A 16,955-nucleotide genomic window follows, 5' to 3' on the forward strand; every position below is an offset into this window, starting at 1 on the left:
TACAGAAATCTTGCACAACCACAAATGCTACTGCAATGACCGGAGGGGACCCCATCATGTGGGACCGCCTGTAGAACAAATTCGTGTACACACGCATGCATACACATTTAACACACAACAGTTGCATGTATTTGCTATTATAAACCTATGAGCTTGTATCTGTATAGAATGTGTTGATTCTTACACACATATTTGAATTTGTATATATAATAGCAATGCTCCATGAAGGACTGAGGATGATTACCAACATTTTTTATCTTGCACTCACATCAATATCTGGCCCAGGCCCAATCAAGTAACACGAGTACCGGTGAAATGAACTGCAGTGATCAAAGAGCCACACTTCTGGATACGCACTCCTCATCACTGAGATCCAGCTGTTTTAGCTTCATCAACAGAAACCAACGGCTCAGCTCAGACCTGATTGAGATAAAGTCCCCTTCACATCCTCAGTCCGTCCCAGCAGCCAATCAGGACAAACTGATTTCTTCCGGGGGGCTCTGGGCTTCAAAGAGGCAGAAACAGTCTGAGCTAAGTGTCGGGAAGTTGGCTGTCTCCCTTTTGTGTCAGGCCGCGGACTCACTTTCATGTCCCCTGTGAAGCTGGTTTCCTGATTAGCAGCGCGGCTAACTCCAAATAGACCAGAGTCGACTCATTGTGTTTAAGGTGAATGTGGGCTGTGCACTCAAACAGACCTTGACCGTGACTTTAAAGATATGCAGGAATATAAATAAACTAGAATACAAATACCATGTACACAGAAACTTAAGTAATTTTTGTTTTTAGCCCGCTAATCCCAAACCTCAAAATGTAACAAAAACTGTGATAGGCATTTTTTATCGAAATACACTTGAGTTGAGGTTACATCTGTGTTTTCTTGCTAAAAATAAGATAAAAAGATTCACACCACTCTCATGTCTGTACATTGAGCTGGAGCCCCGAGGCGATTAGCTCATCGTAAGACTGGGAGCAGGTGTACAAAGTTCACAAATGTCGCTAACACCTTTAAAGCTCACTAATGAACGCATTATATGCCATTTGTTTAATCCTCACACAAACAAACAAGAAGTGAATGTAAACAGAAGTGATTTTCCAGGGAATTAGCCGCTACCCGCTACCAGTCATAGCTAAGCTAAATTAGAGGATAGCTAATATATGCTAGCAGCTATAGTGTCATGCTTAATGAAACAAACAAGAGGGTGGAATCAATCTTTTTATCTAATTCTCTACGAAAAAGCATAAACATATTTAAATGTTAGTGTATTTCTTTAACGGTGAGATATTCAACATTTTATTTGATCAACTGCAACTTTATAAAGTCCGGAATCAAACCCACTGACATTAGATGGAATATCTTTTACAAATACATTGTTTTAGTATTTCTAGTGGTTAAACAAATTACGAACCCAATCAATGAGCGTGTGACGCCTTCATCTATTTTTCAGCAGATTGATCGCAAAAGTCTTCATCTCCATCTAAGCGACTGATTGATCCCTTCCCCTTTAGCTGCTCGCACAAAATAGAGGTGATCTGACGACGAGCTGCTGCCCCCTCAGCTGAAAAGGTGACCGAGCCCACCGCAGTGTTCCCTGAGTGATGGTGTCAATGAAAGGCTGTGATGAATCTTCAGCCTGCACCAGGGCGAGAGCTATGGGAAATCAATGGCTAATAAAACTAAATGCTTCACTCTCCCCCAGGGCATACAAAAAGCACAGTCAGTGGAAAGTGAAACTCCGTCAGGGGTTTGAGAGTCAAAACTGAAACCTTGAAGATCATAGTCAGAAACAATAATCAAGGTTTTATTTCATAAAGATAAAAAACTTGAGGCTCATGTTTGCTACTTGTGCTGACGAAAAGAGATAAGGCCATTTCTAACGAATGCCCAGAGTTTCCGACAACAACAAACATGGCGACAGGTTACTTGTTTCCTAAGAAAGTGGCAAAAGGCGCTGTGTCTCTCCTCAAAAAGCTCCGCCATTGTTGAAATTTCTTCATGGTCCAATGGTCTTCTCGCTTGAACTACTGACTACACTGCCCCCCCACGATTTCCAGTGGTATTGGTCTGTTTTATCCGTTCTGTCCGTATCCCTAAGCTTTAAGAGGACGTGAGAAACATATGTACAACATAAAGCTCTGTCTGGATCTGGATCTAAACCTGAGCCTTTATACTACACCCACAGAGGAATGCTAAGTTGTGAAGCTGTTTCTTGCTGCATGTTAAGCCTCCAATCAGAAACTGGTATTTGGAGGAGGTCAACAACAAAGTACAGTTTCACACCTCCATGAATTGAACACCCCAAAGACCACCAGGAACAGCTTTGGAATAAGGTTCTTACATACAGATTAGTTTCTCCCTTATACATTAAGACTCGAGCCCTTAATTTGAAATTTATGGGCATTTTAAAAGTGTCTCACCCAATAAATATGCCATGTGCCTGCAGTGGGGTTCTGCGCCGAGGAGATTTCATCATGAGAAATACATTTAAATGAGCCAATATCCAGAAGCGCTGGACTGGAGTTTTTTTTTATAGGGTTTCTAAAATCCTTTCCTGGCATTACCACGCATCCAGCGCTTATCGGTGAAGCAGTGGCCAACTTTAACACCATCCATCCATCCATCCCATCAGCGGGACCCAGCCAGTAAACCACCTCCGGCAAAAGAAAATCTCTCTATCCAAATTCTTCATCTATTATGGCCCCAGCAGTTAATTACAGTGTCTGACTGTGGACGGTTAATTAGGGTGGCTTCCTCGACTCGCCTGCATCCACGGTGATAAATGTGATGCTTGATTAATGTTCTGCCTTGGCCAAACAATACATGAATCACAGCTGTGTACAGGCTGGGGATATGATTTAAAATGCCAGACAGATGTTTTGCTGTATCTCAGCTCCGTGCCGCAGTTACAACATTGCTGCTTCTTCTGGAATTCATGCAAAAATATGCTGTTTTACTGTGGTTCTAATTTACTGCTTGTCATTTTTACTATCAAATCATAATATGCGTGTCATATATCATTTGCATGTATGAAGACATAAATAACCTCTGGACTATTCACTTTGCTTGTGGATGGATAAGCTATTTCACAAAGAAATTGAGTAAGTTTCGGGAAATTTGGGAGTTTCCTGGATTTCCTGGAACATAATGACATACAAAAATGATGTTTGGAATGATGAACTGATTTGAGTGCTAATAGGGCTGTTTTCTTCTCTTCCTATTCTTATCTTATAATCACAACATTCTGCAATGTAATTGTTTTTTTTTGTAGGAAAATACGACAAATCTATGTTGGTTTCACAATCTGCTTCAAAACTGTGTGATATCAGAAGGAAAGCGGCAAATAGTGGTAAATGTTTTTATTAAGTGGCAAATATAAATGCATAGGGCGAGTCTACCACCAAAGGCAACAAGATAATAGTGTATTATATAGTAATAGGAATTCATTTTGGACTATGTGGGTTATGTTTAATTAAGTTAATCCCAAAAAATTCTGCTGTCATTTATTCAAACTTAATATTTGGAAAATGTTGCAATCACAATAAGCTATTTTCTTAGCAAACATTCTGTTGAGGTTAGTTACAGCTCCGAAGACATGATTATTCCATTATCAAGTGTGTGAGCGTGTCTCTTTGTTGCACCAGGTATAATTCCCTTACCTCTTTAATTCACTCTGCCTTCTGCCTCTACAATCAATTCAGCTGGCCTAGTTCCAGACAAGCAGCGGGTGTTGGCACGGTGACCTATAAAAAAAAAAGTCCACTTCTACCCAACTAAATTTCATGATGATCGATCTGCCCCTTCTGCACTTGAATTCAAATGAGGGACTCCCACACTGGGGACAAATACAGTGTTGAACATTCAAATTTCTCTACGGGGAATATTTGAATGTCAGTGGGTTCACGACTCAGAGGCGACTATCACTTTTCACCTCAGTCCAGCAGGATGGTTTGCTTGTGTATGTGTTCGCTCACATAGGCAAAGCAACAGGTGTGGACACAAAGCATCAACAATGTCCTGCAATACACACGGTAGAGTTGCAAACTCACTTTACTCACTGGAATCAACAACATGCCCAAATTGCTGCTCAAACTTCCGAGGCACCTTTGAGAAACCAGATCATTTTCTGATCTTGCTGCGGAGTTTATAATGAGGCCAACTTTAATTGCTGATGACAAATCACAGAGCCAGTGGAGGATCTGAGTGCTGCAGTGCTGCCAAGAGAGCAGCTGGAGAAACAAAGCCGCATTCTGTTTCTGCTCAAAAGCCTTCTGTCTCCGGTTTAACAAAAAAACACTTTAATGCTTCACCAGAATTGCAAATTGATTACAAATTTAAAAAATGCCGCTATTTTGAGAATGTGGAGGATGTGTATGTAAAGGTTGGCTGCAAGTTGTACAGTAAACACAACACCCTGCGATGTCACAGTTCTGGAGCGGTTAGGATCCTCTGTGGTCAGATTCACATGCAGCAGTTGTAATGGCCAAGTATGCCACACTAACAGAGCGTACGGCACTGTAACCAATCCAGAATAGGCCTTCCTTTCTCCTGCCGTGACCAGTTGTCACATTCCAGCATTAGCCGGAGAGAAATGGCGGCTATAGAGGGGTACCACGGAGGGCAACCCTGACCAAATCTGTCTTCTTTTCAAGGATCCGTGCTAATTATCTAAGATCTTTTCAAATACTGATCTGTGATCTGTTGAACATGGCTGGTACAACGAAAACCATTTGCCTCAACTCGACTCACACATTGGAACCAATGAAGTCATCCCAGAAGTGCAAACCCCATCCACTTGACCCCCAAACTTAGGACAAAGCAAAAGTTGGCTAAAGTGATTCAAAGGTACTTTAAGTTGAACCACGTTTTCATTCAACTCTGAGAAACCTCAGCAACGCAAACAACATGAATGGTGAACATAAAAAATTATTGCGTATGAATTATGAGACCGACAGAATCCAGTGCAACAACAAAGTATGTCGAATGCACGTCCCCCACAGGAGGCTTCATATAATCCAAGTTTGTCAAACTATCAGCGTGGCTTCCAAAATATATGGTCCTGCTTTAAAATGCAGCAGGAAACCCCATTATGAATCCATAAAACGCATCGTATAACATCATAAAAGTGGCATATTCCTTTCTTAGATGGACTGGAGGGACAAGCAGACATGATGTCATGCTGCAACACCATGGCATTCGCATTGGAGGACTGGGTTACAAGTGTTTGTAGCCAAGTTGTCCTTAGTCATTCAATATATCCATATAAATCGCAGCTATAGAAAGTGACGATCGAAAGAATGTGGACCCTTCCCTCTTGCTGCCACAGTTGAAAGGACTGACATGAGGGTTTGCTTAGTGAAACAGTTTGATACCAAATCCGCCTGCCAACACCTCAAGAAATATCAATTTATCTCGCAGCACCCATTAGTTTAGCCTGCTCTTGTTAGCTTCTCCAGGATTACCAACCCTAGCTTTAAGTAAGCCTTTGTGCTAAACTTCTCGTGCTAGCTTCATATTTACTAAACAGACATTAGGGAGGCATAAATCTTCGTCTAACTTCCTGCAACAAAAAACAGTGAGTGCTTTCCCCACACGTCGACCTTTGACTTCTCGAGCACTGCAAGCAAAACAGTTGTGTGCAGACACACTAGGAAGCCATTTCAAAAGAAAACAAATGAGAAGGAGTGCAGGAGGACGGGTCAATTCATTTCCCAGACAAACATCTTGTCTATGTCACATGGTATGTTTCTTCTGCTGATAGCTCTGCCGCTAAAATGCTGCATGTTATGGCAAGGAAAAAAAACCCAGCAGGGCCATGCAGTGTAGATTAAATTGTCGTACAGCCGCCTCAGTAATGGATGGACTGGAAGAATTGTCACAGTAACGAGCGAGCCTTAGGGGGGGAAGATGTCTGGGTGGATTTTCTGATGAAACAAACCAGTGCGGTGGCACCGTGACCTCAACTCACGATGTCTATAGAGCTGAGGTACAAATCTGCAACTGGACAACACCTTTGGATGTTGGATCAGTTCAGTTTGACGTGAAAAATGAGCGTTTGCCTCTGCTATTGAATTTCTTTTAGGCAGCGGGCAACCAATCAAAGTATCGACACAATCCCAGCTCCCTGCTGCATGTTTGAAAACGTGCCACAGAGCTCCCACAAACTGGTTGTATTCTTATCAAAAGCAAAACATGAATAATTCAGCGTCCTTCCACCAAAAGATGAGAACGATATATTGAAAGGGCAAACTGTGAAGGAGATAAAGCTGCAATACGTAACGAGTCTCCCAACAAATGCATCAAAAATAAATTAAAGAGCTGTCATAGCATTTTCCATGACCATTGATCCATGAATATCAAAACGATGGTGAGAAACAAATTACATTCTGTCGAAAGATAAGTACAGTGGCTGGTTTATCTCGGGCTGAGTGCGGCGGGAATACAGCCAATATCAAGTGCAGGTTCCTTTCATTTATCAAGGCTGATTTCCAGTGTGGGTTGGTTGCAATCAAAACGGCCACGTTTACTTAAACAGCAATTCACTCTTAAACTCCGGGTACCTGCAAAAACATGCCGTTGCATGACTCTACTGAGCAAAAATGAGGAGTATTGAACAGTGCTTTAAAGGGCGGTGTATCAAAAAGGGAGAACTGACCCTGCCTAGATAAATAAGGAGGATCGTTAACATGACGGATGATGTGCTTTTTTGGTCCTCCACGCAGATTAATGACATTCCGACGGAGCCAAATCTGAATGAATCGGTGTTGCGATTGGCCAGGAAACGATGTACCACAAAAACCAAAAACCTGCGGCTGCATGGTTAAACAGGAAATTACAATCCACTTTCCAACTCAGCGCAGCTTAGCATCAGGCCGTGCAGATTCCCTCCTTTAGAACAGAGCTACGTTTGTTTTCCAACTGCAATTTCCAGCTCCTTCTGTTTCAAACTGTCTCTAATAATCACCTTTCCTCTCCCTTCTTAATGTCATCGCCACTCTATATAACCTTCTATTGTGCCACAATGCGAAAACCTCCAAACAGCACATCTGCACTGAGACTTCCACACTTCCTCTATCTGCGCTATCTACTGTGGTTCTCCGCTTTTAGACGCTTATCAGGAGGAAACAGGAAGAGGATAGAGCCTATCTCGCTCTGCAGAGTAAATCAAGAAGATGGGGATGAAATGAGAATATGGTTTATGGCATCTAAGCATATAAAACCAGAAAGAGGGAATATGGGCAGATAACAATTTGACACTTGAGACATTTTATACATGCACAACTTTTCGATTTTGACGTCCTACAGCTTCTGTTTCTGCAAATTCTTTTACAGAACGACGGATGTTTCGCTACAAAGACGCTAAAGGGTAGAAAAACCCCAACTGTAGCACACCAGAGCTAAAAAGCTCCCAGTATAATCACTTCACTCCTCCGATATTACAATAGCAAACACTATAACTGTACCCTTGAGTGGAACTAGCGGGGGCTGTCATCTGATCCCACCTGAACCTTAAATCCCTCAAGCCCTCACACAAACCCCCTCAATCTCCCCTGCGCAGGTTTTTATGAGGTGAGAAGCACAAACTGATTTTCCCCACACACACCGGGCCCACTTCTGACCCACAAAGCCTTACGCATATTGGTATATTCTACAGGAGTAGGCTGAGGTATCCGTGCATGAAGGTGGAATGAGTTTGTTTTTTTTGCAGTGCTCAGCGAGGGTTCAGCGCCGAGGTTGACGATCTAATGGATCTCTATTGGTTTTGTGAAGCGCCTGGTTCTTAGAGGTATAATTAAGGCACAGCACCCTCTCATACATCCCATGCTGAGATGAATGGGAGTTTTATCACATTTTTACCTCATCATATTAGAGGTATTTATCAAACTGAAAAAAAAAACTAATTTTCTTCGTTTTATCTTCAGCAGCAATTTATTCCAACTCAGTAAAATGCTTGAAGCTTGAGGGGGAGAAAGAAACTTCAGGTGATGATAACGGCTGTCAGCTTAAAATGTTGGCGCAGCTCAAACAGCCGTTATCTGCATATTTCATGTGTAGCTGTCACCGACGTCTTCATTTGCCAAACGTTTGGTCTGGTAAGCATTAGCGAGGATTTGTTCAATATTTTGTTGCGTTGAAAAGATGGATGCTAAGCTAAGAGTTGCACATGTGAGCCGTTCACAGGCAAATCGGTGTCTGTGTTTATGTTTATATGAAAACCTTTATTCTTAATTCAAGTTCTATGTATTTCGTTGTATTTTTGCTTTTCTTTTGATTTATTGTCTTTATGGCTAAATTGTAAAATTCATCCATTACATTTCTTTGTCATGAGGGTTTGATAAGGAAATCTTAGGAATCATTGCCAATTTGTGTTTAATATATATATATATATATATATATATTGGATGATATATCGTTATAGGCATCAGCTTCGAAACATCCATACTGGTCTGATTCTGATGGTATCAATCTTCTCAGCTACTTCACTGGGAAAAAAAAGATAATAAGCTTATTTTCCAACATGTCGAAACAATTTCTTTGGGGTCAGTCGCAGCAAACGTGAAGATTTCATGTCAGATGTTGCCGACATGACCTCAAACCCTTTCAGCTTCCACCTAAAAACAATTTCCACTGACTTGGAAAAGATCTGCATGCACAGCTCAAAGATCATAAAAACCACAGCCAGCAGACCCGAGCCATCTCCCTCCACCTGATCATTTACACCGTCAACTACTTACAGCTGCACCATCACCGGGGGAAGTGCTCCTCATGCACAAACAGACTCCTCCGCATTCGGAGAAACTGCCTGATGAGAGTCAGAACTGACTTTAAAGCGATTTTTTCTCCGTCAGAGCTGATGACGGCCGTAGTGAAATACCATGGCTTTGTCAAGAGTAGCAAAACAAAAAAAAACACACATTTGATTTTCTGCTCTGACAGCTGTTCTGGGCTGGAGACAAAAAACGTCACAGTCACTGAAAGACGATACTCGCTGGCTATTGATTACAAAAAGTAGAAAGGGTAACTGCTTGAGATTTGTGTGATCCCTGGCTCGGGTTGGGTTTTACATTACGCCCCGGCTGCTCTAAGTTGTTTGAGAGGTCCACCTTGTAGTTTGAAGAGGGAAAGTGGACGCCGGCCTCTAAGTGTAATCTAACGCCACAAAGGAGCTTTGCTTACAAAGTGTGCTGAAGTAGAAATCAAACCCCCGTGCTGCTGAACACAATTATGAAGGGTCTCATATGGAGACGAGCACGATAAACACGCATGACGTTGGCTGGATAAGAAACTACTACTTATCTGTGGTTCTGAGGGATTTCATCCTCCCAATTCCAGCACGGGTGTTACGTGACAAATGTGCGGCTTTGGCATGTGTATCTTCCAGGGCGCTGGCGAACCTGTGCGCGGATACCAGTGCTTCGGGATCCACATATGGTGTGTGTATACAGGGAGGGTCGTGGGACTGAGGTTGCGCGGCCATGACTTGGCAGACGGGCGGGTTGAATGCGGCCTACAAAGCATAAGGGCCGGCCAAGGGTTAGCAACGGCCTCAACCGACCTTGGAGGACAATGATGAGGACAACCAAAAAAATAAACAAAAACACTTTCTTCTCTGTTTGTCTACAGGGTCGTGAACAGGTCTACGAAGTATAACATTTATTAAATTTGTCATATGTCATTAATCTGTCAAACTAAGGAATTCCCCAAAGCTTCAAACTATGACTACAGCTAACAGCTGCTAAGATATCAGGCTTTGCTTGACTACATTAAAACTAGAATGGCACTCAGTGTAGCATATTTCTCTGCCAAGGCCCAACAGGCAATCTGCCCTTAAATACACACACTCAAAAATATCAGTCCACCCCTACATATTCTCATTTTTATCATCATTGTGATCCGTCCAGTTGTTTTGACACGGACAGGGGTGAACACATAACCTCTTGTCGTAACTAGGCATAAATCTATGACTAATGCTGGGGTAATTAACACAACACACAAAATCAGGGGTTAGATTTTTTAACTATGTTAATCTAACCCTTGTTTGGAAAGTTTTCTGATGATCTGATTATTTCAAAACGTTCAAAGGCTCAACGAAAACTACTGGAGTAAGTGCCAAGTCCAATGATGCCTCAAAATGAAAACAAGTAGGGTCACTAATTCGGAGGAAACCTCAATTCCTCAACATATTGTTTGGTCAAAAGTTTGAGTTGGCATATCTGAGAAGTGTACATGAAGGGGATTCAGCCTGTTATGGCAATAAATTCCCAAAAAACGTTTCTGACAAACTGCCTCGCTACCCTTTCATTATAAAGAACAAGCCATGCAAGCGGGTGCGTTTGCCAGAAGACTGTTTTTCTTGCCCCTTTAAGGATTGCAAAAGCTGGAGCGCATCCCAGCACATGAAGATGGGCTTTAACATTTTTGTCAAGTCTTCAGTGCAACTTCGGCATTGAACTGGACACCAATATAAAGATGAAGAGAAATTCTACTTCTCCCAGTTCAACACACTGGTTTCAAGCTCCTGACATCTGCAGGGTTGATCACTATGTGTGCTGACGTCAATTAAAGCTGCGAGTAATCGAGATGAGATGCTTTGTCTCCTTCCTCGTCATGAACTAATGAAGAGACGTTTTGAAAGACTTCTGATTTGTCTTTGGACTTTTGATTTATGCTTTTAAAACACATTTGTATTTATAGATTTTGTTATTCTCCTTGCGTTTGATATTTGGAACTCTGTCTGGTTTCCCTCCTTTGGGATTGTCTGCACCTGCCCTAATGTGTCGCACCTGAGTTCACCTGTCCCCGCCTCCTTTTTGTGTATAAAGTCTCTGTGCTCTCCTCTGTCAGTTCGTCTGTCTGCATCCCTGCGTTTCCTTTGTGCATCACTTTTGCTTGTTTGTTTTCTATAGTTTATTTATGAGTTTGAACCTTTAGTTTGCTTGTATTTCTGCCTGTTTAATCGAATTGCAAACACCATACTTGCCTTGCTGCTTGCTCTGCTTTTGGGTCTGACCAAAAAAACAAAACTTGAACAGTAGTCCGAGTCTTCCCCCCCCACATCTGAAGAGGCTCCAGACAGCAAAGGCAAAAGCATAAACACTGACTCTTTTGACGCCCAGCGTGTAAAAACTTGTAAATGTTTAAATACATGCAAGTGCAAACAATAGTGACACATCACCAGATATGATTTTTTTCACCACCAACCCTTTTGCCTCTGTTCCTCCTCGAAAACATACAATGTACGCAAATCCGATCCAGGCCTCCTACCTCAAAACCGTCTCAAATTACTATTCATAAGCACTTTTCACATCAGTTATCGTCACCACGTTGTTCATTTTTTTATTTCTGCTGGTATTTAGACGATGTCACTCATTTCTAAAACGCTTACAGTGAAAATTCCTCCTGACAGGCACGAGCCGCACGCAGCCCAGGCGGAGACATTCTGCTCACTCACTTCATTAGCCCACTTCTTCCCTCAATATTTATCTCCTCCGAGCACACAGAGTAACTTAAACAGCCTCAGCACAAACTAGGGCAGGTTTTAGATAATTATTCCACGAGAGGCTCAGGAATTCCTGGCAACATTTGCTAGAGTCGGCCCAAACCTTTCCCAGCTTGTCTTGGGAGCACCGACACATTCAAAATAACTGATTATGAGCTGCAACAATAACAGAATCAGAGATAACAAGGGTCATTTTGTTAGAACATGATTAAATACAATCATCAATTGTAATATGTGTTGTTTTTAAAGCTTATGGATTTTTTTTTCTGTTGGTCCTGTCATGATACCCTTTGAATTAACAGTTGAGGAACATTATAAAGTGTATATTGATTTACAGTCAAAATGTCATGTACCACAGTCATGGTCAGTGTTGAGCTGCAGGGTATAACTTACAGTAATAAATTGTGTCAAAGATTTAAACTGACTTTTTACTAAACTTCCCTTTAACCCTGTGTTACTTTGACCTTTCGGGGGTCGGCTTGCCTTACAACCAGAGAGTTGATACCGGGCTTCGACAGCTGTGCTCACTACAGACTGGTCCACGAAATGTTAGCTTGGTGCGAGGAAGGCAGTTAAATCGGAGGATCATGCCCGAGTGAATCTAAAGTAATTTCTGTTCACATGTATTTTCAGCTTTCGCTAGCAACGAGCCTACAGTCAGGATGCATTGCTGTGAGGACAACAGTTTTGTGTGTTATCAGAGCAAAGTAACATTATTAGCTAACGTTACCGATAGGTCAAGAGGGCATGCGATCATGATGATAGTGATCGCCCTCTGCTGGATCCCAAGGCAAACTACTTCAGACCATCCCTCATTTTATCAGATTCAAGTCCAATATTTCCTCTGGTTTTGGTCAACTTTGTAACTGCGTCAAAGTTTCAATGACTTTTTGAATGAGTAATTCGTGATGAGAAACTGATTGCTACCTCCCCAACACTGGTCATGGAACAATACACCTATGTAGCTAGGGGCAAAAACACGGAAGAAAACTGGCCTCCTGCTTTACAGTTAAATTTACTGCTCTCTTATCTGAGTGGCTGTTGACACAAGCATACGCTCACTCCTGACACAACAATGCTCCTTATTAACGGAGCGTACGTTCACATACTTACTACATACAGATGTTTCTGTGGGATATAGAGGTCCATGTTTTTAATGCTCTCTGGAGGGGGGTTCACAGAGATATTGTTTATATTCAATAGTGATCCAAGGGGTTAAAGAGTGTGTGCAGCAACATTCATAAAGGCAACTGACTAGCACTTCAATTCAAAGCCGTACGGTTTGAACTATGATGAAAGGGCACTTCTTAAAGACAATGCCACATTGATGCATTTACGGGTTAACCTCAGAAACCACGCTAGAGAAGTAACAGATGTTGAAGCCAGCAGACGCCACGATCCTCGACTCCATTGCGCCGCTTCTCTTCAGTCACTGCTTAGTTATTTGTGTGGCACATTTCTAATCGTTTAAACCCTTGTTTGGGATAAAGATTTTCAGCTTCGCCAATATTTAAGATACAGAAATGTCACGGTGCTTGTACAGGGAATGTGCCAGTCGGTAAAAATCCAAGTTTCACCAAACTCCTCTAAACCCACAGACCCTCTCCCAGAAATTAAATTGTTTAGCTCTTTTGAAACAAAGAGTGAAGATGTTTTCACTTCAATCCCCAAAGGGCCCATAATGCATTTCTGAGTAGCGCAGAGGGGCTGGGGTCACAGATGTTTTATGAATGCTTAAATCCACTTAGGATGCATTTCATTTCCCAATGTCGCCTTTTATCTCTTGTCCTTGCTTCTATTTCGGTGTCGACTGAATGGTGCCCTTGTCTTCCCACTGAAGACATCCATTACTGAGTTGATTTGTCAAAAGGATTCTGTTAAAAATTAATAGCATTGAAATGTCCAAATCATGCGAAGCCTCATTTGTTAACCTGTCAAGAGCTTTGATGGGTATTCAAAGGAGAGTTCAGAGGTTCGATTGAATATATTTTCCAATCTATGACCACAGTTCCACAGCAATCAATCTAACTGCCTATACAAACACATCAACGCTGTGTAAATAAATGTAGGCCTTTGGCAAAACCCAAGAAAGGCCTGGCTGTAAACCAGAAGATCACGTCTTGATTTTTCCCCCCCCAAAATCTGAAATGTCCTGGCTCGCATGCTCTCCCAGCTCCTGTAAAACTCGGTCATTTCACACGCACAGGCTTTTCGCTGGGATTACCATTGGCCAGGAGAGTGCTTGGCCAGGCCCAGAGCAGTGCCCAGGAAAAACACTTGACATGATTGAAAAAGCAGAGCGCAGGCCAGAACATCCCCACAAATTGGAGTGCACGGACGCGGACGAGTTATCTGCTTCGCCATCTTGTCTCGTACGATAGGAGCTGCATGTGACGTGCAACGAGAATTTGATTACAGGGTGAAAGGTCAGATAAGATTGTCTGAGTTCACAGAAAAGGACAAAAGTGAGGAAAACAAATTTGTCCACATCCGAGGCTGTCTTCTCAGACATCTCCGGAGCGGGATGATTAGTGCGGCGCTCCTCCTCTTCCATCTCTCTCTTGCTTTAACCTTTCGCTCATAACTCTTTTCTAATCCCCGAAGGAAGAGACCGGGAGCACACAGCTCTTGACCCCGAGCGGGGACGGCGTTTGATGAACGACCGCGGAAGGTCAGACCTCTGATTGGTATTCACACTCCTCCATCTGAGCGCGCTGAACCAAAAACGCAAGTGTCTGTCCCCCCCGGAGTGTAAATTACCATGGTGACTTTGATAGATACCCAGTGTCGGCGGATACTGAACTTTCACTGAGGGGATGGAGTGCGAGCGTGTGCCGAGGCGGGCCGACCAGCGCCCCGGGTAATCTGTCACCAAACAGCGTTTTGACAACCTCGCAGTGTCACGGTCACATGTACGAGGCTGATGGATGAATAACCGGCGGGCGCTTCATGGGGGCACGAGGCGAGGTGTGATGTAACTGGAGACAACGCTCTTTCTTCAATGCATCTCGTCCTCCATCACCTCCACACACACACACACTTGTCTTGCTCACACATACACACAAAACACACAGTGGGGTTACCGATGGATGTTGAAAAGTGGGGATGGGGCTCTCTGACCTTTTTAAGTGTCTGGAGATGCTTTCCAGACTGAGCTTTGGACGAATGGGAGGCGACCTGTTCACCGTCTTTAAATCTTAGGAGAAATCCATCACATGGCTTAAATATCAATAATTTTCACTTTGCGATTTAATACTAGATAAGAGAAGAACTGTTTATATCACTTGTGACAGGGCTTGAACCGCTTATGCCCATATACAGGAATGAAGAAGTGAACATTCCCTCTTTTTAAAAGAGAAATGGCTGAACTTGTTTACAGTAAGGGCGACTATTCTCACAAGCATAGATAGAAAGAATAGAAGCTAACAACAAAGCATCCACTAATGCACTTATCTTCCTCAAGAAAATGCCAAAAAGTACAAAGAAAATCTTTTATTTCTGCACTCATGCAAAAATATTCTCTGATTTCCATCTTTGTGTTTTTGGACTGAAGAAGAATTTGAAGAGACCCGTGTAGCTGGCTGGACGTTTTATAAACTGAATGGTTAATTGAGTGAAATAATTATTAAATAAAGGGATGATTAAAATAATTGTAGTCGTATATTTATCTTGTGATCCCCTCAGGCTTGTTTTGGGATTTCTTGGAGGGTCACAACCCCGCAGGCTGCTCATTATGAATACAGCACATTCGCAGAAGTCGATATTAGTAACTCAACTGTGTTTTTATGAAAACAGACTCAGTTGTTTGTTGTTAAAGGTGTCATGTTTGATCCACCTTTCCCTTTCCCTTCTTCCTGCACACCTCTGTGCATCAGGGCAGCAGAGGATTCCTCTGAATGTCCCTCCACAGCGTGGTCGTGTGTTGACATGTTTATTCAGCTGTTTGCAAAATTAAAACTCCCAGTTTAAATTAGCTGGGTTCCCTCAGGGACCGGGTGGGGTGTGTGTGTGTGGGGGTGCATTGTTATAACAAGCAGGGAGTGATGTCTCTTCTTCAACAACACAAAGAGCATGTGAGGCTCTGGGACCCGGGCTGCACAACATGTTGGAGCCGTGGACATGAAGCATGTGGAGATGAAAGCATGTGCCCTTACACGCGCATGGTAAGAATAGTGGATGGGTGCATGCAATGAAATGTGGAGTTAAGCGTTGTGAGGATAATTGGGGAGCTGTGCAAGTTGCAGGACCAAACTGCTCCTGCTGCAATCCCCCTCAGCTCTCAGCACACTCCCCTCTATTTCTCTGTCTTTGTGCAGCCTGCAAATATAAGCTCTGATTTATCATGAGGCTAAACGGACAAAAGCACATGCAAACCAGCGAGCACTGCGTCCCCCCCTCCTCCTCCTCCTCCTCCTCTTCCTCATCCCTCCTCCTCCTCCTCTGCTTCCAACAGGAGCGGATGACATGTGGAGGAGCGGAGGCTGACGGCGCTGCGGACCCCGTCCTACCTGTCATCGTAGCAGAAATCCGCGTCCAGCGTGTTCACATAGAGACCCACTGCCACGGCCGTGCACGCCAGCTCCGTGATCATCTCTCCGGAGCAGAGTGGGAGAGGAGCTGGGGTAGAAAACGACAGGAATCAGGTCCCTTCCTCCGTCCTCCTCCTCCTCCTCCTCTTCCCTCTCTCAAGTCTTATTGTGCTCTCAATTCAGCTCTCCGAGGTGGTTTCTTCTCCCCATGACGCAAAGTGTGCCAAAGTTCTACCATATTCCTCCTAACCCATGGCGCTGAGGCTCGGGGCTGTGGCCGGGGTGTGGAGCCGTCTATCGCCGCCTGTGGCTCGGAGCTGTGCGCATTCCTGTGCCGCGGTGTCCTCCTCCTGCTCCTCCGGCTCGGTGTGCGCATCTCTGGGCTCAGGCACCGGAGAAGAGCCGAGCGGGGAGACGCGTGTGGTTTTCAGGGGAGGCCGCGCATGCGCACCGCGGAGAACAAGGTGGAGGGAGGTGGAAATAAAGTGACACTGCTTCCCATGCTCACTGGAGAACTGAGGTGTGGGTTGTGGAGCAGGGGGGTGTTTTGAAATCTTAATTTAAAAGAAATCATTCTCTGTGCTTGTAATTAATGTGTAATAAGAGATTTCCTAAAGTACTGGATATAAATACAGGGACTGAAATGTGCCTTAAACGATTTATGTTAACCTCTGACATATCAATTTAGATTTGTTTCAACATGTTTGAGGTGTTCAGGTCGAGGAATAAACCAACAGTAGATTATACAAGGTCAAAACAACATCCACAGTGTAAAAATTATAATTTTCCATTTCACAAACTCCTAAACATTCCCTGGGACAAATTCCTAAAATCTCAGAAAACATCCTAAAACGTTCTTTGTTTCTTTCCGTCTTAAAAAGATTTGCCTCTTTGTCCGGCTCCTGGCCAACATGTAATGACTTCTTTCTTG

The 16,955-nt window shown here is 43.2% G+C and overlaps 1 protein-coding gene across 2 annotated transcripts in view; it reads right to left on the minus strand.

The window, feature by feature from the left end:
- tmtc2a (transmembrane O-mannosyltransferase targeting cadherins 2a) overlaps positions 1-16,724 on the minus strand; it is a 54,315-nt gene extending 37,591 nt beyond the window's left edge. Inside the window, exon 1 of one of the 2 annotated variants that reach the window (XR_004694521.2) lies at positions 16,004-16,724. Coding sequence is in view for 1 of the 2 variants with exons in the window: in XM_035147019.2 (XP_035002910.2) it covers positions 16,004-16,086 (83 nt within the window). In the remaining variant the exon portion in view is untranslated. The remainder of the gene's footprint in view (positions 1-16,003) is intronic. The other variant, XM_035147019.2, reaches the window with a different exon arrangement.
- Positions 16,725-16,955: the final 231 nt, after the last annotated feature.

Source organism: Hippoglossus stenolepis, chromosome 22 (assembly GCF_022539355.2).
Source record: "Hippoglossus stenolepis isolate QCI-W04-F060 chromosome 22, HSTE1.2, whole genome shotgun sequence".
In the NCBI taxonomy this organism is placed as follows: domain Eukaryota; kingdom Metazoa; phylum Chordata; class Actinopteri; order Pleuronectiformes; family Pleuronectidae; genus Hippoglossus; species Hippoglossus stenolepis.